Source organism: Delphinus delphis, chromosome 19 (genome assembly GCF_949987515.2).
Source record: "Delphinus delphis chromosome 19, mDelDel1.2, whole genome shotgun sequence".
In the NCBI taxonomy this organism is placed as follows: Eukaryota; Metazoa; Chordata; class Mammalia; order Artiodactyla; family Delphinidae; genus Delphinus; species Delphinus delphis.
The window spans coordinates 53,839,744-53,863,903 of NC_082701.1; the positions used below are offsets into that span (position 1 = coordinate 53,839,744).

Here is a 24,160-nt window from a genome sequence, read left to right on the forward strand (position 1 = left end):
ACAGATACCTGAAAATAGTTGTGTTGGTACCAGTGAAGGTGGTTTTTCTGGAGGAGGTGGGAACAGGACACAGCATCTCTCCACCTCTCGCCATCCTCACATTTTATTTAGAGCCCCAAACAGAGACCTCCTCAGGGATCTAAGACTGTGGGTAGGGACAGTGGCTTGGGTTGTGGACGTCATCAAAGTTGAGCTCTGCCTGTTAGCCTGTCTGCCTGAGACAAGTGCTGAAGCCAACAAGCAGGAACAAGTCCTCCAAGGAAGAGATGTAATGGAGTATTTATTACCAGCTCTCTTTACATCTTCTGCCTGGCCCTTTGCTCATTAAAGACCATACATTATAGAGACCTCAGTCTGGAAGTAACCTCAGGTTGATTCAGCTCCCATTACCTCCCACTTGCATTTCTGCAGTCTTAGTCCCTTGGCTACAACAAATTACCATTGACTGAGTGGCTTATAAACAACAAAGATTTATTTCTCACAGTTCCAGAGGCTGGGAGTCTGAGATCAGGGTGCCAGCATAGTCGGGTTCTGGGGAGAGCCCTCTTCTGGGTTGAAGCCTGCCAACTTCCTTTTGTGCCCTCATCTGGCTGAAAAAGGGCTGGAGAGCTCTGTGGGGTCGCTTCAACAAGGACACTAATCCCATTCATGAGGGCCCCACCCTCATGACCTAATTACCTTTCAAAGGCCCTACCTCTAAACACCATCACACTGGGGGTTAGGATTTCAACACATGCATTTTGAGGGGATGCAAACATTCAGTCCATAACACCTACAAACTAATTTCCCTTCCCCATTTTAGTCCTTCCCATTTATCAATCCTTAGGAAATAGGCCTTTGTTATATCACCCTCCTGTTTGGGGACCATCAGGATAAAGTCAGTCTTCAACCTGCCATTAAAAACTGCCATAACCTAGCTTCATCCTACCTACCTTTATTGCTACCTTCCCCACACACATCCTCTAGCTAATCCTAACCCCCTCTCCTGCAAGCTCCACCCTCACTCTTTATTCTTGGCTTTCCTTTGCAGGAAAGAAGTGCCTTCCTCTGGTTTCCCATCCCCCAGTCCAAAATCAAGTCTCTTTTGTAGCCTTGCTCAAGATTTACCTTCTTTATGAAGCCTTCCCTCTACAAAAAATTTCAAAATATTTTATGTACCCTCTGCAATTATATATTCATGTATTTATTATTTCATTCAAAAATATTCCTTGAACACCTATCGTGTGCAAGTAGGATTGTGTCAGATCCACCCTCCTATCTCCCCAAGTGCCCAGCATAATGGACTTATTTATTCATCCAGTAGACGCTTATTGAGGGAAAGCACTATGTTAAACAACTTGGGAAATACAAAGATGAATCCTCTATCACTCCCCATCAAGGCACTTACAATGTGATAGAAGAGACAAGGTATGCATCCATGTGATTATAACACAAAGTAGAGAGTGGCAAGTGCTCCCAACAAATTATAAAGCACAAGGGAGTTCCCAGTGAGGAGAGATCGCCTGCAGCTGAAAGACTGGAGGAGGCTGCAGTGGAAGAAGTGGTCTTTTGGCTGGCCTTGAAGGATGGATAAGAAGTGAGCCAGTAGCCAAGGGGGTAGAGACGTTCCAGGAATGCAGGAAATCATTCCGTTGCATGTAGATGGAACTCCAGGGAGAGGCCAGCAAGATGCTATATGCTGGGACTATTCTAAGAAGGTCGTGGGCAGGGAAGCAGGCCTGGAAGGGCAGGGGACCTCCAGCATGCTCGCTATTCCAGATCCTATTATCAGTGCTCTGCATGACGGTCCCCAAAAGGAGAGCACTCACTGCCTGAACTTCTGGCCACCTATGTCCTTAGCAGTCTGGCCACCTTCTGCTAAGCTGAGTGCACTGATTGGATGATGGTTTTTAGGTGAAGGAACAGAAGGGCTGCAATGAGAAGCCAGAAGATTGTCGTCAATGGGGAAATGCAAGGACGATGATGCAAACCCATTGCTCTGGGCTGAGTTGGGGACCGCTTCATAGAGCTGTGCGGGGTGGGTGTAAGAACGGGTCCTGTAGGTTAGAAATTATATGAGACGTTCTCCAAGTATCAGCCACTTATTACCAGTTTGCAAAGAAGAGACCCTGGATCCCCCTAGAAACTCTGTCCAGCTCTGCAGTCGATGCTACAGAGGAGTCTCTATTTGCACATTCTAGCAAGATAGCAGCACCGTGTAGAGTTCAAGAGCACTGTTTGGATTCTGTAGATGTGAGTTTGAATCTGGGTTCAGCCACTTATATTCTATGCGACCTTGGGCAGCTCAGTGCCATTGATAAAATGTGAACGACCTGATAGAATTACTGTGAGGTTTCAATGACATGATACTTGTCAATTACTTAGCACAGTAAGTGCCTGACACGACAAATAGTGTCAGGAACTGATAGGAAAAAAGATGATTGTCTTTGCCCAATACAGTAAGACTCCATTTATACTGGCAATTATAACAATGCATCTGGTTTCTTGGTCCAGGCATGAGGCTTAGCATGTCTTCCAGTTGGTATTGTAACGTAAAGAACAGATGTGCAGATTAACAATGGACCCAGATAACAAAAAAATTGCACTTCTTAAAGGGAAATACGGTACTGTGTCAGGTACACTCACAGCTCATAAGAGTTACAGGATAGCTGCAGACCCTCTGGTGGCCTACTTTTTATTCGGGATATTTCAGGGTTTCCCCACCGACTACACGCCCTCTAAATGTTAATCATCCCTCTGTTCTAGTTACTTCAACTGGAGTTGCTTTTTGCAATATCGAGCTACTTTGTGTCACCCAGTAGATGTGCTGGCTGCCTAGATCCAGCTCAGGAAATTGTAGGATGGGACGCCTATGGGTGGGGGTGAGAAGAATCTGGAATTTGCCATCGAGTCTCACAATAATCACACTTCTGAGGGACTATCATATGCCTTAAACCCCCTGAGGGAGCCCACCTGACGGGCCAGTTTGGCCCAGTGTCAGAGGCCAATACCATCCCACTCTCTCCCAAAGCCACAGCGTCAGGTACCTGGGACTCGTCCCCTCCCCCGCTCCAGGTAATCCCAGGGCATTCCAAGGCTGACTTTCCATGGGTAGGATTTAAATAGCTCTCAGGAATATGCTCAAGTCGTTATTACCCGGTGGATGACTAGTCCCCTGGAGTCGAGGGGACGGTAAATACTCCTCTGGTGATGACAATAGCCGCGATCAGAGCAAACACTGTTCGGGTGCCTCCAGGCCCAGGTGAGCCGAAGCTCTCCTGGAGAAGCAGATCCCAGCGGGTGGCAAGCAGCTCTCCCAGGGAGCCCTGAGTTTGTCTTTTTAAGGGAATCTGGCAGAAGACACATTGTTTTCCTCTGTGGGACTGACAACCCATGTGAGGCCGTTTTCTTCAGGTAGCATTGAAAATGACAATCCTTGCCAGAAGTGGGGAAGCAGAGCAGGCCCACTGTGGGGGGCTAACATGAAGTCAGACTCTCAGGGGTGGGACCCCGGGGACCCGTCGTCAAAGCCTCTGAAGAGGAGACCAAGGCAGAGGAGAGAGAACGGCTGGAAGCACAGAGATGGGTGACCTCACAGTGTCATTGGCAACCAACCAGTCATCTTGGGAGGAATCCCACCTTCCGACACCATGACTCACAGGCCTGCCTCTCTGCATCGACCTTTTCAAGCCCCGAAGATGAAAGGCATTATGCTGGCATGCATTAGAATGGCAATTAATCCTCAAGAAGAAGTGTGAAATGTGGGTTGGATTTGAGGTGGGGAAGGAGGGGGGCCTTATACCTCCACACACACTCATACTCAGACACATACGAAATATTACAACCCACACACTTGGCTACAGGCCCAGAAAAATCAGCCACTCTGAGCTGAAGAAGAGGGAGAGAACGAGAAGAGAAAGGAGGATGGGCAATCGAATGTCATTGCCATGGCCTCTTGCCCATCCTCCACTGCCTCAAGAGTTGATTCATTGACTCATTCATTCATCAACAAATTGTACAAGTGCCCCGAGGGGCCCAGCCCAGGGAGGATGGTGTTAAGGTAAACACAGAAGAAGTACAATCATTCTCCACCTCCAGTAATGTTCAATGTATTCATAGCTGGGGAGAAGTGCCCTACATGCCGAAGTATTTAATCATCTTGGAAAGAGTGAATGAATGAGACAGAGACGTAAAAAAGCAAAATGATATACAGGTAGGCACCAAAAGCAAATGGGGGCAGACATAAAGGCTCCAGTTATCAGAAGGGCAGGGAACATCACTGTGCATTGGAGGACCTGAGGATGACTTCGTGGAGATGAAACTGGAGTATTATCACCAAAGACTGGAAGGGTTTGGAGGAAGAGAGGAGGGAAGGAGTGGTTTAGGTGGAAGATGTTTTTGAGCCAAGCACTGAGGTGGTGATGGGGGTTGGGAACAGCGGAGGGAAAACCAGTCGTTAGAAGTCACTGTTGTGTTGAGGGAGATGAAATAGGCCTAAATCATACGAAAACGCAGTGACATCTGCCACATTTCTCAAAGTGTGGTCCAGATTCCAGCTGCAGATGTATCACCCAGGACGCTTTCAAAAATACTAATTCCTGGGCTTCCCCGGTGGCGCAGTGGTTGAGAGTCTGCCTGCCGATGCGGGGGACGCGGGTTCGTGCCCCGGTCCGGGAGGATCCCACATGCTGCGGAGTGGCTGGGCCCGTGAGCCATGGCCGCTGAGCCTGTGCGTCCGGAGCCTGTGCTCCGCAACGGAAGACGCCACTACAGTGAGAGGCCCGTGTACCGCAAAAAAAAAAAAAAAAAAACTAATTCCTGGGGCCTGTCTAGGGTCACCTAACACATAATTCATGGGATGGGGGAAGGGCTCAATTTTTTTAAATGAATTCCTCAGGTCATTCTTAGGTATAGTAGTTCAAAAGTCTTTGGTGTTAGGCATCTAAGCTTTAACCTATTGGTAGTTTGTAATACTTACAGGCTAAAGGCCAGGGTGAAATTGGTGTTTAAGAAAGACGATTCTATACTACTCAGCCATAAAAAAGAAGAAAATTCTGCCATTTGCAGCAATATGGATGGACTCGGAGGGCATTATGCTATGTGACATAAGTCAGACAGAGAAAGATAAATACTGTATGATATCACTTATATGTGGAACCTAAAAAATACAACAAACTAGTGAAGATAACATAAAAGAAGCAGGCTCACAGATATAGAGAACAAGCTAGTGGTTACCAGTGGGGAGGTGGGGAGGGGTGTAGGGAGTGGGGGGTACAAACTATTGGGTGTAAGATAGACTCAAGGCTGCATTGCACAACACGGGGGATATGGCCAATATGTTGTAATAACTGTAAATGGAAAGTAACCTTTAAAAATTGTGTAAAAGTAATTCTTTAAAGAAGACTATTCTAGCAGGAGTGCACAAGGTGGACCCAAAGGGGCAAAGACTAGAGGCAGGGAGGAAATTCAGAGGCTATCATAGCAATTCCAGCGTGTGCTGGTGAGACCAGAGACTTGAGAATCTATAACCAATATGCAGACTACCTCTTTGTTTTGTACTCTCAGGAACCCATGAATCGCACCATTGTTGATGTCTTTGGGTATTATTTGTTCCCTTGTAACCTTCCTCTGACTCACTCAACGGAAACTGCTTTTGCTACATCTATCACTGAATTCACAGCAGGAATGTCCACCACCAACCAAATCACTCTTTCTCTTTCACCCTCTCCCCCTTCCAACCATGCACATAAACAAACACGCAGACACAGAACTGCATGCGCACACATGTAAGCACACAGTTTGTTTGCTCCACAGAGAAAACTAGCCACTTCCCTTAGCAGTTAAACCAGACACCACTATGAGGAAACTCACTGCCGGATCCAACAATGTCCACAGCTGCAGAGGCCGGGGGGTGGGGGGGCTGCAGAATCTTCCAGTTCTAAGAGACCTGCTCACCACGGATGGTCTACACAGATGCTCTAGGTGTGTGGGCCCCACCTTACTTCTCTGCTTCCTTCAAGCAGCCTTGGAGCTCCAATGGAGATCATTTTGTCACTTTATAGTCTTGTCAGCATATCAATCCATGAATCCTGAACGCTAATGAATTATATTATCCAGCTCAATCCATCAGGAGGCTGATGGCTCTGACTGGGCACTGTGCCAAGGCCCAGGACTCCCTGAAGGAAAGGGGTAGGGGAGAGTGGGAATTGAGGGAGTGGAGATGTGATCCACTGATTAGTCCAAGGAGAGACCAAATCCAACACACTGTATGCACATCACGGTAGAGAGGAGCTCCAGGCAAATTCCTGGGACTGTTAGCCTCCCAACTTTTTGTAGGGCACAAATTCTGCTTTTGACTCTCCCACATCAATACCTAGCTGCTGGGCTTCCCTGGTGGCACAGTGGTTAAGCATCCACCTGCCAATGCAGGGGACACAGGTTTGAGCCCTGGTCTGGGAAGATCCCACATGCCGCGGAGCAACTAGGCCCATGCGCCACAACTACTGAGCCCACGTCCCCCAACTACTGAAGCCCGCGCACCTACAGCCCATGCTCCGCAACAAGAGAAGCCACGGTGATGAGAAGCCTGTGCACCACGACAAAGAGTAGCCCCTGCTCGCTGCAACTAGAAAAAGCTCGCACACAGCAACGAAGACCCAACGCAGCCAAAAAAAAAAACGACCTAGCTGCTCACTCACCCCAAAACTCCATTACCTAGAACACCATCTGCCCAAACCCCCATAGACCATCTTCGGGATGTAGTAGAGTAGCATTTGTCAGGAAGAGTTAGCACGTCTGCGTTGGATGGTTTTTCCATTTGATCCTCCATATTGACTCCCCACCCGACTCAGTCTCCTAGGTGCTGACCTTATGGACTGCTTCATTGGAATAGTTTGTTCTATGGGTATTAGTTGGGTTTGGTAAACAGCGAATCCTGGCAAGAGATCAAAGGGATGGAGGAGAGTGAAGTTGGGAGACTTATTTCCTAGGCTAACTCCTGGTACATTCATGGGGGACCGGCTTTGTCCCTCATCTAAAGGTCAGGGGGCCCTGTCTACACAGCTCTCTCCCACGTTGGGCTGCAGAAGCCACTCCCTTCCTTTACCAGCCAGAGCAGGTTTGAATGAAGCCCCCAACTCTTACTAGTCCCAGGGTACTGTTCTACCCTTTATGGGTTTCCTAAATCCTGCTCACACCTTTGAAAATAGTTCCTTTATTAGAGTCCCCTTAAAATACCCAATTGGATGTATATCTGTTTCCTGTCTGCACCCTGACCGTTAGGTTTAAAAAAATGGTCAAATAACTAATGAAATGGGTTATTCATGGCTAGACTTCTTGGAGCTTTTAACATGCATGGTGAATATCCACGAGGAAGGATAAGATCCAACACTTATTTGACCCAGTACCACCCCCCATTCTCCCTCCACCCCCAGGATTTAAAGCATTTCAGGGAAGCCAGGTGTATGCTACAGCCACGTGCAGCTAGCAAAGAGGGGCAGAGCACCAGAAAATGCACAGTTCTTTGGAACCCCTGCTGGAGAACACAAGGGAGTCTTTGTAAATAGCACACAAGCTCTGGCCCATGATGCACCGTGAAAGAATACAAGTAAGACCTAGTCCTTTGTCTGCCACCAACTCTGTGATCTTGGGCAGGTCACTTCACTTCTTAGGGCCTCTTTTCTCACCTTTAAGATGAGATACTGAGCTTGATCCGTTGATTTTAAACTTGCAAACACTGGAACTGTCTCTCCAAATGAAATCTTACGTAGAAGCCCAATACAGAAGACAGATGGAAACCAAGCTGCTCTGGGTGAGGCCAGGCTCGGGGCAACAAGTGTAAAACATCACCGACCAGACTCTATCTCTTATACGGTAGCCCTTGAGGCAATTCCAAGGAACCTTCAAGACTGCATGGAGCCACTCTTAGAAACACTGTTCTACAGGGACCCACAAGTACCTGCTTTGATGTGAGCCCCGGGTGGTCTTCACATGGAATCAGTGTTGCCCCTGGCAACCAAGAAGAAATAGAGGGGACCCTTGAGCCCCCACTTACAGCAAAGCCAGCAAAAAGCCTCATGTGGAATTTTCTCTTTATTTCTGAAAATATGTCAGGTTTTAGCAAGAAGTAATTCCCTTTATCTCAGGGTAGAGGAATTTTGGAACCTATTATGCCCTCCTACGAAGTGTCTTCAATACCAAATTACTTTTCCCAGCCAATATTCTAACTATTAAAATGTGTGAATGAGTCTGGACACAGATCTCATTCTCTCTGGATACAAAATGCTCAGCCTAAAATGTATTGGGGATTTTACTGATACCAAAAGGCTTGAAAACACCTTTGAGCCACCTTGAGTCTAAGGACCCAGCCAGAGCTCCCCTTTCTTCCCTACCTCCCCCCCAACGTCTGTTTGGCTGGGCACCGAGGTCTCCAGGCTGCGAGGGAGACTCCACCAGCCTGGTGGAGAAACAGGAGCAGGGGTGTGATCAGGGAAAGTATCCTAAAACCTGGAGGAGGTAAGCCGAAGCCCAGTGAGAAGGTGAGCAAATCCTCTCCCCAACAAACAGCTGCTAAACTGGACAACATTGATACAAACAGCCATTTCAGTGCTCTAAAAATTGATCAAAAAGTACCCAACCATCTGAGAAGTGTTTACGTGTGAAAAACTGCTGAACTTCAGGTAGGAATAGTGAGAGTTTATGACATTCTTGCCTAGGACTTCTCCCAGCCTCCCCACAGATCAGTCATCACAGAGGTTCTGCCAGGATGGGGCAGGCTATGAGTACTGGCAACTGTGCTACTGTTAGGTCAGAAGGGACCCACTCGATTTGGAGTGTTGGGTGACACCCTTGCCCTCTCACCACATTAGAGGAGCATCAATATGATTAATGGCTGACTTCTCATCTGAAGCCATGGAGGCCAGAGGCAGTTGGAAATACCTATTTGAAGTGATAAGAGAAAAACTGTCAGCCGAGAATTCTATATCCAGCAAGATTAACCTTCCAAAGCAAAGGTGAAATAAAGACATCCTCAGATAAACAAAGACTGAGAAAATTCTCTGATAGCAGACCTGACTTATAAGAAATACTAAAGAAACTTCATGGGCTGAAAGGAAATGGGCACCAGGCAGTAATTCAAATTCACAGGAAGAAATGTAAAACACCAGAAACAATACATGTGTGGTTAATGTGAGAGACTCAGCACACATATTTTTCTCATGTCTTAACTTTTTGAAAAGACTTAAAATTTTGTAAATAATTTTAATACTGTAGTATTGGGTATACATATACATAGGTAGATGATAGAAAGATAGATAGATAGATAGATAAATAGATAATATATATGGCAAATATAGTACAATAGGGGAGGGCTCATTGGAGCAACATTGGGGAAGGTTTCCATGTTCTACTGGAAATAAGTTAGTTCTAAAGAATGTAATGAGTGAAGATGCATATTGTAATCCCTAGAGCAATAATCACTAAGAAAATAACTTTTATTTCTATTTATTTATTTTTAAAAATTTGTTTATTTTATTATTTATTTTTGGCATGTGTTGGGTCTTCGTTGTTGCGTGCGGGCTTTCTCTAGTTGTGGTGAGCGGGGTCTACTCTTCATTGTGGTGTGCATGCTTCTCATTGCGGTGGCTTCTCTTGTTGCAGAGCACAGGCCCTAGGGCGTGTGGGCTTCAGTAGTTGTGGCTTGCGGGCTCCAGAGCGCAGGCTCAGAAGTTGTGCGGGCTTAGTGGCTCCATGGCGTGTGGGATCCTCCTGGACCAGGGCTCGAACCCGTGTCCCCTGCATTGGCAGGCAGATTCTTAACTACTGTTGCACCAGGGAAGCCCCAAGAAAATAACTTTTAGATATAATAAAAATGTCAAAGGGGGCTTCCCTGGTGGCGCAGTGGTTGAGAGTCCGCCTGGCGATGCAGGGGACACGGGTTCGTGCCCCGGTCCGGGAGGATCCCACATGCCGCGGAGCGGCTGAGCCCGTGAGCCATGGCTGCTGAGCCTGCGCGTCCAGAGCCTGTGCTCCGCAACGGGAGAGGCCACAACAGTGAGAGGCCCACGTAACGCAAAAAAAAAAAAAAAAAAAAAGTCAAAGGAATTAAAATGGTACAATAGAGACATATCACGCCCATGGGATGAAAGAATCAATGGAGTAAACATGACAATTTTCCCCAAATAATATACAGATTTAACAGAATTCCTATCAACATCTTCTCAAAATTTTTTAAGATACAGACAATATTCTAAAATTTATGTGGAAAGGGGAAAAAAAAACCTAGAATACCTAAAATAACTTTTAAAAGGAAAAATAAAGTGGGAGTGATCAGTCTACTCAATTTCAAGAAATATTATGTAGCCACAATGATCAAGACTGTCTGGTATTGGCAGAGGAACAGACATGTAGATCAATGGAACAGAATAGAAAACCCAGAAATAGACCCACAGAAATATGTTTGACTGACTTTTTGACAAATGTGCAAAAGCAATTAAGTAGAGGAAAGAGAGCCTTTTTTTTTTTTTTTTTTTGCGTTACGTGGGCCTCTCACTGTTGTGGCCTCTCCCGTTGCGGAGCACAGGCTCTGGACGCGCAGGCTCAGCAGCCATGGCTCACGGGCTCAGCCGCTCCGCGGCATGTGGGATCCTCCCGGACCGGGGCACGAACCCGTGTCCCCTGCATCGCCAGGCGGACTCTCAACCACTGCGCCACCAGGGGAGCCCACGAGAGCCTTTTTAAAAGGCTCTAAAGCAACTGAACATCAGATCTGCAGGCAAAAAAACAAACAACAACAATAACAAACCCTCAACCTAAGTCTCATGCCTTATACAGAAATTAACTCCAAATGGATCATGGACTTAAATGTAAATATAAAACTATAACACATGTTGAAAGAAAGGAGAAAATCTTTGGCACCTAGGGCCAGGAAATGAGTTTTTAGACTTGACACCAAAAGCACAATCCATAAAGGAAAAAAAAAAAAAAAACCTGATAAATTAGACTTCATCAAAATTTAAAGTTTTGTTCTGCAAAATACCATGTTAAAAGGATGACAAGATAGGCTTCAGCCTGGGAGAAAATATTTACCAATCATGTATCCTACAAATAACTATTATCTGGCAGATAAAAAGAATTCTCAAAAATTAACAGGAAAAATGTAAACAATCTGATTAGAAAGTAAGCAAAAGTAATCAAGAGACATTTCACTGAAGAAGATAAACAGATGAAAAATAAGCCCATGAAAACATGTTTAACAACGTTAGCCATTAGGGAAATGCAAGCAAAAGCTACAAAGATATCACTTCATAGCTATCAAGGCTAAAAGTGGCTAAAATAAAAAATATTGACAACACCAAATGCTGACAAGGATGTGGAGAAACTGGATCACTCATTCATTGCTGGTGGGAATGTAAAATGGTACAGCCACTCTGGTAAACAGTTGGGCAGATTCTTTAAAAATAAATACATAAATAAACATGTAGCTACTAAACAATCCAGCAACTGCACTCCTAAGCATTTATCCCAGATAAGGGAAGACTTATCTGGACACAAAAAAGTTCGCATGAATGTTTATAGCAGCTCTATTCATAATATCATAAAACTGAAAACAACCCAGATGTCCTTCAACAGATGAATAGTTAAACTGTGGTATATCCACACCACAGAATATTTGCTACTCTGAAATAAAAGGGAATGAACTATTGATGCATTCCTGGATGATTCTGCAGAGAATTATGCTTGATGAAAAAAATCCAGTCTCAAAATTATATACTGTATGAGTCCATTCATATAACACTCTTGAAATGACAAAATTATAGAAATGATGGATAGGTTAATGGTGACCAGGGGTTAGTAAGGGGGTGGATGGAGAAAGGAAGTGGGTGTGGCTGTAAAAAGGCAACATGAGGAATCATTTCCGCCTCCTGATGGAAATGTTCCATACCTTGACTGTATCGATGTCAATATTCTGGTTTTGATATAGTGCTATAGTTTTGCAAAATGTTACTACTGGGGAAACTGGCTAAAGGATACACAAGATATCTGTATTGTTTCTTACAGTTGCATGTGAATCTCCAATGATCTCAAATTTAAAATTTTAATTTTAGAGAACAATACAATAAAAGCAACACTTATTTTGCTCACACATCTCTGATTTGGGCAGGGTTCAGTGGGTATAGCTCGTCTCTGATCCACTTGTGTTAGCTTGGACATCTACAAGGCTGGGGGTTGGAATCATCTGAAGTCTTTCTCACTCATACATCTGTTGACAGTTGATGCAGTCAAAGGCAGTTGACACTGGTTGTTGATGGATACCTGAGCTGGAGCTGTCAGCCCTTACAGGCAGCCTTTGCACATGGCCTGGACTTCCTTACAGTATGGTGGCTGGGATCCAAGGCTGAGTGTGTCAGAAGAGAGAGAGCTGTGGAAGGCATGCAGTGTTACTTCTGCTGCGCGATGCTCATTGAGGCAGTCAGGAAGGCCCTCCAGTTTCATGGAGAAGAGACCATATCTCATGGGGGAATGGGAAGGTTTTGGGAGAGCGTGTGGGACTAGAAATATAACTGTCACCATTTTATGTAAAATATGATATGCCATAGTCTCTAAAGACTGACTTTCTCTCTCCCAAATCTACAAGACTGGCCATAGCTACCTAGTTTACATGGCCTAGGTCCAGCCATGCACAGAGACCAAATCTCTCTCTTTTAATGGTTCCTAATTTCTAGAGAAGGAGCTCCAATTGGCCCATAGGTAAATTTTCGTAAAATTGTACACTCTTGTCAAGAGATAAGCATAAAACAACATGACACAGAAAGGTTACATACAAAAGGATAGGCAAAGTTTATCAGGAGAAGGCAAACAAAAAGAGAGCTGGGTTGGCAATATAAATATCAGATCAAGCCGACTTAAAGGCAAAAAAAAAGGCCTGAAATAGGACAGAAAGTGTTATTTAATGTTGAAAAAGGGTACAAGCCACAAAGAATACATAAGCACCATGAGCTTTTTCTGTGCTGAACAATGTAACTATGAAATACGTAAAACCAATTCTATAACGAATACAAAGAGAAAATGACAGGAACCCAACAGTGGTGGGAGAGCTGGAGACACCTCCCTCAGTCTTTGACAGATTAAGTAGGCAAAGAATGAGTTAGGATAGAGAGGAACTGAATAATATATTTCATGTATCTGATTTAATAGATATATGTCAACTTATACTCTATGAGAAGAAAATAATACCTTTTCTCTAATAACTCATGAAACATTCACAAAAAATTGATCATATATTGGCCCCAAAAGAAAACCTCAATAAATTCCTCAAAGCAGAAATTGTACAGGCCCTGTTTTCTGACCGCAATACAATAAAATGGCAAAAGTTCAAACCGACAAACCCAAACGCTTTGAAAGTTAACAACACTCTTCTACAGAAGTCTTGGGTCAGAGAGAAAATTAAGGCTGTAATTACAGGTCATTTAGGACTTAACAGCAAAAAGAACATTGCATATTGATGCTCATGGGATTGTGCCAGAGACAAATTCAGAGCTAAGACCCGATATTGTGGACAGAAAAGAGTAAAAATAAATTAGAAAAGAAAAACAAACCGAACCAAAGAAAGTTAGGAGGCAGGAATTAACAAATCTGAAAGCATGAAATCATGATTTGAAGAGGAAAATAACCCTGATGTGTAAAGAGGCAGTTGTTTGAAAAAGAAGACTAACGGGAATAAATTGCTAATCCAGAAAATACTAACACAAGACTGAGAAAAGGGATATAATTTCCTATATAGAGGCTTTTTGAGGGCATGTTACAGTTTTAAGCTAATAAAGTTTCAAATGTTTAACGGATTTAAGAAAAATAGAAATTACAAACTGAAGGTAGAACTAGAAAATGTGGATGAATCAATATGCAAGGAAAATGTTGCCAAGTATGACAGGCAGGATACATAAGGATGTGGGCTCTAGTGCCAGCCTGCCTGGATTTGTATCCCAGCTTCACCTGTTGGGCAAATTATTCAACCTCTCCAAATCTCAGTTTCCTTAATGCTAAATTGGTGATGCTAACAGCATCTGTCTCCCGAAGTTGTTGTACAGTCAGTGAAATAACAAGCCAACCCCCTACCACCCTGCAAACCGAAGGACTCCCCAAAAGATACCAGGCATTTTTATTATTGCCTTCCTTCAAACTTTCAAAGAACAGATCTTTCATATGCTCTATTAATAGTTTCAAGGCATACAGAGGGATGAACACTATGCACTTGATTTTACAAAATCATTATCTTGATACAAAAACCTGCCATGTTAGCACCAAAAAATGCAAATGTTCTTTATGAATACATAGGAATTAAATGAGATATATACAAATGGGATCCAGTGTTGTAAGGAAAGAATAAGACATAAAAATCAAGTAAGGTATTTCCTACGAATAGATGAATAGTTCAATATGAGGAAATCCATGAACCCACCTCATCACATCAGGCAATTGGCAGTGTGCTCACCAAGAAATCCTGCTTTCAGTTATTTGCTTAAAGAAATAAGACATGGACAAAGAGCTGTGTTCAAGGTTGTTTGGTGTACATTTCTTGAACTTTTAAACAATCCAAATACACATTACTACACATTAATAGGTTAATAGGGGAATGTATATATATATATATATATATATATATATATATATATACACACACACACAAATATATATATATATACACAATGGACTATTCTATAGAAAAGACTATTGTGAAATCATATAAAAGACTATTTCAAAACATGAAAGTATATTCAAGACATGTTGTCCATTAAGTATACAGGGAACAGATTAAAAGCAGTATATGCTTATTTACATATGTGGAAACTACACCTTTATCTGTGTGTGTGTATGTACATATAGGTGTGAACATTTAGGTTGTTTCTTTTGCTACTATAAAAATGCTACAATGAATAACCTTATGCATTTGTTATTTCGTACATATGTGAGGATCAAATCACCATATTTTTCTCCATTTTAAGCTTTGTAATCTGATTCTCACTTGTGCAAAGTGAAAAATGCAAATGGTTATTCATTGCAATATTAAGTGTGAGTGTGTGTGTGTATGTAAACATACACATAGTAATGTATAGGGGGAGGGAAACAAAAGAAAATATAACAAAATGCCACAATGGTTATTTTAAGATGGCTTAATTTTTCACCTCTATACTTTAAATTTTTTTCCTTAATGCCAGTATATGAAAAAAATAAAATGTTAGCAAAATATTTGAAGTAAGTTTCAAACAAAAGGAAAAGCCAGGCACTTGTAAACAAAATATCTAAGTTCAAGACATTTATCCTGTTTGTAAACTCAGCTGTAAACAAAATTATAAGAATTACTTCAAATAAGATATTTAAGGAGTTTTTTGCAGTGTCTGGAAATCGGTAGGTCAATAATATAAATTCAAATGAAAATCATTGCAAAGACTAGTTTAAAAAATGTATGTGAGGGACTTCCCTGGTGGCGCAGTGGTTAAGAATCTGCCTGCCAATGCAGAGGACACGGGTTCGAGCCCTGGTCCAGGAAGATCCCACATGCCGTGGAGCAACTAAGCCTGTGCACCACAACTACTGAGCCTGTGCTCTAGAGCCCGTGAGCCACAACTACTGAGCCCATGTGCCACAACGACTGAAGCCCACGTGCCTAGAGCCCGTGATCTGCAACAAGAGAAGCCACCACAATGAGAAGCCCACACACTGCAACAAAGAGTAGCTCCCACTTGCCGCAACTAGAGAAAGCCCACACGCAGCAATGAAGACTCAACGCAGTCAAAAAATAAGATTAAATAAATAAATAAATAAATAAATAAGTGTTTAGTACAGAGCCTGGGCCATAGCTGGTTACCAGGGATTATTAAATGAACCTGAATCATCTCCCTTTCCTGGTGACAGCTAGATTCTGAAAAGGAAGATTAGAAGTATTTCTAACTGCCACCATTTAACTTGGGTTCTCTCATTTCTTGCAACTGTTTATTTGATGCTGCCATATTGTTTAAAAACAAACAAAAAATAACAATAACAACACAGAAAAATGACACTGGTTTTCTCTTTGCCTCTGGAGGACAAGCCGAACAAATCTATCCTTTATCTCCCTTCCTGGATTCTCTCTTCTTGCTTAAATCCAGATCCAGGGTAGAACTGATTCAGCATTTGACAAATAGCTTTTCCCTGGATATAACTTAATATTCTGTTTTGGGAAGGGAGAATATCTTCATGTGAGAAATGCTGGCTTACCGCCCAAACCTATACCCCACTGGATAGAGTCCATGACTATTTAAAGACCCTGGTCTGAACCAAAGGAATGATATAAATGATTCCATTGGTATGGGAAATTTTGTCTGGTAGGAGCACACAGGATGATTTGTCTTGGAAATGGCCAGAGACTAGAACTAAGAGAAATGTGAACAAAAAAATACATTGTGGGCCTGGATTTAGGATATGGTCATAGGAAGAGGATTTGGGGATTCACTGGATGGATACGGAGGATGAAGGGAGGGAAATGGTGAATGAGGACTGAAGTTTCGCTTTCCAAGCCCATGGAACGTCAGTACCATGGACAGCGCTTGAGCATTGGGAGAATAAAATGATGAGCTCACTTTGGGACATGATGGTTTGGGCTAAGAGCAGGAATTTCACGGGGATGGCCATAAGCAGTTTAAAATCTAACCCTGCAGACCAGATGGACCTCAAGCTAGAGGTGTAGACTTGAGACCTATCAATTTGGGCAAGAAGGTGGAGCCTAAGTCTTCATGAAGACACCTGAGCCTTATGGAGCACTAGTATTTAGAGAATAAAACAGAAAAAGGGATCTAGTGAAGGAGCTTAAGAATAAGTAGCCAGAAGGTATAATGCCAAAGGTAGGAAAGATGGTTTCATCCAGGAAATGGAAGCAGACCTAGACCTAAGAGGATGGTAGAGCTGTGACCCACGGTTTAAAACTAAAGCTAAGACCTCATGCCTCCTCTTTCCCTTGCTTTAGTTGAAATTAGATGCATGCACCAACAAAACCCAAAAATACAATGTCAAATTGAAGCCATAATACAATGCTGAATTGTGCTTTACTGGTAAGCCAAACCATTCAGTTTTAGAAGCCTTCAGAATACCTTGAACTCCTGGCTTTAGCAACTATGACTCTATTAATTTTGTGGCTTGTTCAATCAATGTGGACTTTTGCATTATTAATTAAAACCAATGCTTTTGAAATCAGGCTGTGTTACTTATAGGCAGGGCAGAGCCTAGAACCCAGGACTCTGGATCCCAGGCAGTGGGCAGTTCACGTCAGCTTGCCACATCTCAGGATGCACCCAGATACCTGTGTATAAAGACCTGGGACAAATCAAAGTCCCATAAAGTGTAAGCACTTTAAGTTATGGCATCCTCTTCCTGGCTAACCATACCTGAACACCCTCCTCCCCAAAAAAGGATCTATTTCCCCTGCCCAGTTCTCTATCTCACATATGTGTATTTGCCAAATGTCCCCTAGTCTCCATCCTTCTCCTCCTCCACCCCAACAAAGCCTCTATTGCTGGTCAGCCAGATCCACAGATGTGGGTGGGTCATCATGGTGACAGAGGAAGCCCTAATGCAGAAGGAGAGAGACAAAAACAGCAGAGGAAGGACCCTGCTCCATTTCTAGGGTAGCCCAAGGTCTGAGCTTTTAAGAAGTGCTTGCTTTGACTCAGAGAAGCATAGCAGAAGTCAAGAGAGGTGCTTCTGTGTTGGAGAGACCACGGAATTCCTGAACTCTTCTTTAAAAAAATTTTTTTCTGTGATTTTCAGGTGATCATCAGTATAACCATCCGATTTTAAGCAGCGCTACCCAGACCCCTACACATGGTGAGAGATGATTGAGAGTGTTCTGCGTTCCATCCTCATTCCAGGTGGCTCCATCCTAACTACTGATGCCTATTATGGCATCAAACATGGTCACTGGCTCATTGAAGCTAAGGTGCAAGGAGCCAGGTACCCGCCCTCCTCCAGGGCCACAATGCCTCTCTCTCACTTTTAGACAATTGTCCCCCTAGTGTCTGTCTTCAATATCAGAGCAATCTTCTGCCATGAAAGGGAAAGAGTAAGCCCCTTTCTTAACGCATTTCACTTGCAATCTTGATCACTTCTTGCAGCCATAAATTCCATGTGTCCACAGCAAGGAGTGAACACTCTCCTTTGCCCAAGGCTACTTGTGGTACCATTTAGTAATGACATGAGATGTGAAAAATTCTATTGATGCTCCCCAAACTAATTAAGATTTAATAAAACTCAAAACCCAACTGGATGACCTGAGCTTTAGCTTCCCAGCAGAGGAAGAACCTGAAAGTTGCAGAGCACAGGCATGGCAGCAAATTGCCAAAGGGTTACAAACCCATGTTTCCCTCTTAGGTTTCAACGTCCTCCCACCAGATCACAACTTACCATTTGGAACTGCAGTGAACAACTATTTTTTGGTACATGCTCAAAACTTGATAGAACGTGACAGCCACGTAAATTGTGAGCTATCATTATTCTTCTGTCTTTGCTATGAAATAATGAAAACACCATTAAATTTTAGTGAGAGAGAAACTCAAAACAAAGATAAATTCTGCAGCTCACCTGGCAGAGAGACCTACCCCTCTTATCTGCTCTATTTCTGCATTATAATTCAGAGAACAAAAGTGGACTATTTTGATGTCCCCCTCCAGTGTTCAGCTCCTAGTGGAAATATATGATGAAAGCAACAGTTTAATAAGGTGTTTCAGGTTTCGGGCCTAGGAGAAATTAGAACCGGAAGAAATCAGAGAGATCAGTTAAAAGAAGCTGGTATCAGTGGTGATGTGGACAGTGGGGAGAGAAAGAAGGGTTCAGATATGAAAGAAATTGTAGAAAGAATTGGGAAAACTTAGTTACTAACTGAATATGGCTGATGAAAGTCAATTATGAGTAAAATGCAAAGCCACGATCAATGAGAAGAATGGAGGGTCTTATTAACACAATCTAAGGAATCAGGAAAGCAACCAGTGTACTGGGGATGGAGCTGTTGATGGTGAGCCTGGATCTGGACATCGAGAGCCAGATAGGACTGTAGGATTTGCAAGAAAAACCACTCAACAGGCAGTTAGAAATGCAGACATGAAGTCTGGAGGGAGATGACAGCTGAAGATGTAAGTTATGCTTTGGAAGCGGTAACAGAAGCCTTGGGAGTAGGGGCAATCTGTGCAAGAAGGCTGAAAGAGAAAAGCAGAAGGCAGGAGCAGAAAGCCTGGGGGATGCCCATTGGTGATGAAGCAGCAGCAGGGAGAGGAGCCAGAAAAGGCAAACGAGGATGCTCTGCTAGCTCAGTATCATTCTGAAAGAGTAACTATGAGCTGGTTTTCCCCGGAAGAAGCCAACACAAGCGCAGCCCCTGAATACAAAAGGAGGAACCATTCTTCCCTCCTCTTCTTCCTGTCTTCTTTTTCTACCTGGAGATGAGGAGATAAGGGTAGATGAGACCCGATCCCTGTCCTTGAACAGCTCGCAGCCTAGCGGAAGCAGGGTTTTCTCTGCATTCCTCCCTTAGATGTTACACTTTTCCGAGGAGCTGGCAGAGCAGCTCTCAAGAGAAGAGGCAGCCTGTGTCTATTTGATTAACAAATGAGTATTAATTGGATCCTTATTTTGGGCCAAGCACTATGAAGGCATCAGAAAAATTGGAAAGCAAGACTTCTGCTATCAAGGAGATTGCAATCTTTGGAGATCAGCAAGACCAACTCAAGTCAAATGATTAGAGACCACATAGACACTAAACTGGGTGGTATTGACCAGAAGAGCAATAGGGGCTTTAAAGATGTGATGTTGTCATAGCGAAGAGTCTTGGGGGAAGGGAGAATTTGCATAGAGGAAGAATAAGGAAGGGCATAGCAATAGGAGAGAGAGCATGAGCAAGGGGGCAGGGGCGATCATGGTGGAGGGAAAAAGCAAGGAAGGTCTGGCTTTGGCTCAGTGGCAGGTTTTAGAGAACAGTGAGGGGTAAGAGCATCCAGAAATGTTGCATTTGGAAGTGGGTGAGCTGAGTGATGCGCTCAGTGGGAGTATGATGCCAACAGGCAGAGGGAAGTTCGTTCTTCTCCAGCATGGCCAAAAGTGAAGAAACCAGAGCTAAGGGGCTGTGGCTATTACCCAGCTCTGGGTAGCAGTGCTCCCGGCTTCCTACCCACTCCACTTCCTGGTATCTGTCCCGATCTGTGTCAGGGAGGCTCTTTCAGTACAGTATGTTCTGATCATTCAGGGATGTAGAGCATCCCCCACCCCCTCACATATGTACTGAGCTGGCGCGAACACCAGCTCATTGGCTGGGCTCCCCTGGCTCCATCCCCAGTGTTGAGGGTACCAGTGAAGGCAGGAAGGGATACAGAAGCCAGGAGTTCCCTGTACTGAGGTTGCCCTTGGACCAAGCCTAGGAGTCCTCTTTGTCCCACGGTTCACAGCACCCTCTTTGCCAAGAGGCATAGGGAGACACAGACCACTGATACATTTGTCCAAAGTTAGAGCCTGCCCTTTCTTGGATGTCCCAAACCAAGAGGATGGAGGGATGATGCAAGAGCCACCCCGCTGCCTCATTTCTGGGAATGGTACCACTGTTTCCCCAGCAATACCTGTTAACTTCTTGCCGTGCTTCAAGTCAGTCAAGCACCAAGGCATGCTTGTCTTCCTGCCTTGGATCTCTATTCCTTTTTGTACCCCATCTTCATGGCCACTCAGCACCCATACCTGCATCTCCTCTTCCCCCAACTCCTGTGTTATTCCTAATCTGGCCCCCAGAGCCCAGCCCAACTCATTCACCTCATTAGTCATTCACCTCACTTCTCTTTGTTCTTCCCTTCCATGTCTTCCCCACTTCTTTTCTCCAGGTCTGGCACTGAACAACTCTCCCTTCTCTCTCTTAGACTTTGTAATCTCAAGGGATGGAGGGAGAAAAACAGAATGATGTACTAGGCATTTTGCCCATGTTCTTTCCTCCAGCAGCTCAGAGATGGCTAAGGGGGCTTCAGAGGAAGGAGCAGGAACAAGAGGAAATGGCTTTGTAGCTCACAGTGGCTTGTCAGTTGTAGGGCTTGGAGAAGCCAAAGGTGGAAGGGGTGGCGTGAGGGTGAAATTACCTCGTGGACAGTGTGGGTTGTAGTCTCAGTGGAGCTGGGTCCTGGACCCAGTTCTATGGGTATGCAGACAAGATGGGTCACTCTACCTCCTTCAAACTCAGATATTTTCTGAGCCTGAGAGCTAGTATGCCTAATGCTATTGGGGAAAGAATAGAACCTTCACACCAAAATAGATGATTTTATGACACCCCTCACCCAGCTCCATCAGGCTTACGTTTTCATCAGACAGCCCAGTGATATACCGGCAGAAAGAGTTTGCCATCCAAGGAAGGGTAACCTGCCATCATGGCCAGTGCAGCCAAAGCACCTGCCCCCCGGCCTGTTGGCAACTGAAGCTGAGCACTGAGGGAGGCTGAGTCACCAGCATCACCTGTGTCCTAGCACATGGGGCCAGGAAAGCAGGACGGGGATGAGAGATGGAACCTGAATGCTTCCTTCCTGCCTGCCCCCCAGCCTTTGTCCCCACTAACGCCATGACCCCTCCCTTCTTTTGCAGAGAAGCCTCGGATGAACAACATCCTGACATCGGCCACCGAGCCCTATGACCTCTCCTTCTCCCGCTCCTTCCAGAACTTGGCCCACCTGCCCCCATCCTACGAGTCTGCAGTGAAGACCCATCCCAGCAAGTACTCATCCCTGAAGAGGCTAAGTAAGTGGGGTTTTCCTGGGGCTGGGGTCTGCCTCTGGGGCCTCCACAACATCTTCCTGTGTCTCACTCTCTTGCTGTGTACCTGAGGGCATGGGAGTGGGGTGTCCCAAGAGCAAAGAGCAAGGTGTAGCACAGTAGAAGAGAACAGACAAGTCCCTTGTTTTTGTTCTTTAGAGCGTGAGTCCATCTTCTCCCTCAGTAGAATGGAGGCCATGGGATCCTCAGTGCTTCAACTCATGTACCAGGTTAACTATAAGAGAAAGCCTTTCCCCAGCCTCACCCCACACCTGCCTTCTTCAAACCCTGGGCCTTCCTTGCTCTCTATCTGTCTTGGAGTAAAGGCTCTCAATGCCAGAGCTTTCTCTGAGACTCTTCCCAGATACCGGCTGTGGAAGGGCCCATAAACCAGCTCCCTCCCTAACCCCGTTAACACTGTCTTGGGAACCTGAGACTCCCCACTCCACGCACAGACCCCATTTCATGAGTTGAGCCCAGTACATCCCATGGTCCCAGCTCTGCCATTTGAGTCTGGGGAGCTCTAGGGATTGATGGGTTTCAGATGTTACAATGTCAAGAAGGTACATGGCAGGAGAGGTCTTCTCTTCCAGTTTTCCAACCCCTGGACCTTCTGCCTCCATTTCCCAATGAGTCTATTTCGATGACCACCCAGCTACAGGGCCGAGCCTGTGCTTGACAGTACAGGGTAACCTGTTGTGATAGAAGTTCAGCCCATGAGTCCGTATCAGCGAACGCCAAGGTGGAACAGTGAGTTTCTATGGCTAAAAATGGGAATCCCACATTCTGCAGAGATCTGGAAGGCTGTCTGTAGGAAGCCTCATTCCTGAAATGTGGGGCAAAGAAGGCTTGTGCATGTCCTGGGTGAGTTCAAGGGTGAGCCTGGGGGGCCTCGTGGACAGAGAGATGGGCGGAGCATCTGAACGAGGTGCCTGCTCGTGCCATGGGCACAGGCGAAGCACGCGTAGATTTGATTCTGTGCTTGTGTGGAGGCTGGATGCCCATGTGTTGGCTTCCTAGGCATAGGCTGTTACTCCAGAGAAGGTGTTACTATGTTTCTAAGTTACCAGTAAGCATTTTCACAAGCGCCTTCTGGGTGGAGCCCTCTGCTTTATTCTAGCAGGAGTCTTGTTCTGCAGCCCAACTTCCTTGGAGAGAGCTTCTGAGCCTCATCAGAAAGCTGCCGGCTGCTCCTTGGGTGTTTCAGCAAGACCCAGGGAGCTGTTCTGTTTCGGGACCATGGCGTGGCAGGAGCAGTACTGGAGCAGGAGTTCAGGGTCATGGGCTGCTAATCTATTCGGCCATGAACTCCCTGGAGACCTCGAGCGAGTCCATTAACCCCGGATACTCAAGGTGGTCCAGGGACGAGGGGCATCAGAATTGCCTGGGAGCTCCTTAGAGATGTGGACTCTCAGACCCACCCCAGAGCTAGGTCAGAATCAGACTCTGCATTTAACAAGACCCCTGGGGTCTGGAGAAGCTCAGCCTCTACCTGTGTGGGCTGCAGGATCCTAGTTGGATCCTAGCTGCACTGTCACAGTGTTGCCCCAGCTCACTCCTCTCTCTCTCTCTTTCTTTCTCGAACTCTCTCTCTCCCCTACAGCTGACAAGGAGGCAGACGAGTATTACATGAGAAGGCGGCACCTGCCCGACCTGGCCGCCCGTGGCACCCTCCCCCTCAACGTCATCCAGATGTCCCAACAGAAGCCGCTGCCGCGAGAGCGGCCCCGCCGGCCCCTCCGGGCCATGTCTCAGGACAGGGTCCTGTCCCTGGAGCGGGGCCTGCCGGATGAGTTCGGCATGCCCTACGACCGCATCCTGTCGGAAGAGCAGCTGCTCTCCACGGAGCGCCTGCACTCCCAGGACCCGCTGCTGTCCCCGGAGCGGACGGCCTTCCCCGAGCAGTCCCTGTCACGGGCCATCTCGCACACGGATGTCTTTGTGTCCACGCCCGTACTGAACCGCTACCGCATGACCAAGATGCACTCCCATCCCAGTGCGTCCAGTAACTCCTGCGCCACCCTGGGCCACAGCCAGACGGCAGCCAAGCGCCAGGCCTTTGCCTCACGCAGACACAACACCGTGGAACAGCTGCACTACATCCCAGGCCACCACACCTGCTACACAGCCAGCAAGACAGAAGTGACCGTGTGACCGGCAGGGCAGGCAGGCCAGGGGTCGAGAGGGGCCCGGAGCAGAGCTTCCAGCTCTGGATGGCTCCCTTCCCTCGACCCCGCTGTAGGAGCTGGGGGTGCACTGCCTTTGCCCAGGAAGCCATACTCCTGGGACACGGCCGGTGGTCTGGCACAGCGCTCGGACCTGGGATCTAGAGCGATCATCCTCACTCTTCCAGAAGAATCGAAGGGGAGGGAGGAGCGGGGCTAGG

The 24,160-nt window shown here is 45.6% G+C and overlaps 1 protein-coding gene across 3 annotated transcripts in view; it reads left to right on the forward strand.

Moving 5' to 3' along the window:
• The window catches only part of SHISA6 (shisa family member 6), a 243,063-nt gene extending 219,135 nt beyond the window's left edge, over positions 1-23,928 (forward strand). For 2 of the 3 annotated variants that reach the window (XM_059997066.1, XM_059997067.1), the window contains 2 exons: positions 21,607-21,759; positions 23,378-23,928. In XM_059997066.1, coding sequence (XP_059853049.1) covers positions 21,607-21,759; positions 23,378-23,928 — 704 coding nt within the window. Of the gene's footprint in view, positions 1-17,775; positions 17,833-21,606; positions 21,760-23,377 lie in introns of all 3 variants that reach the window. The other variant, XM_059997065.1, reaches the window with a different exon arrangement.
• The last annotated feature ends 232 nt before the right edge of the window (positions 23,929-24,160 follow it).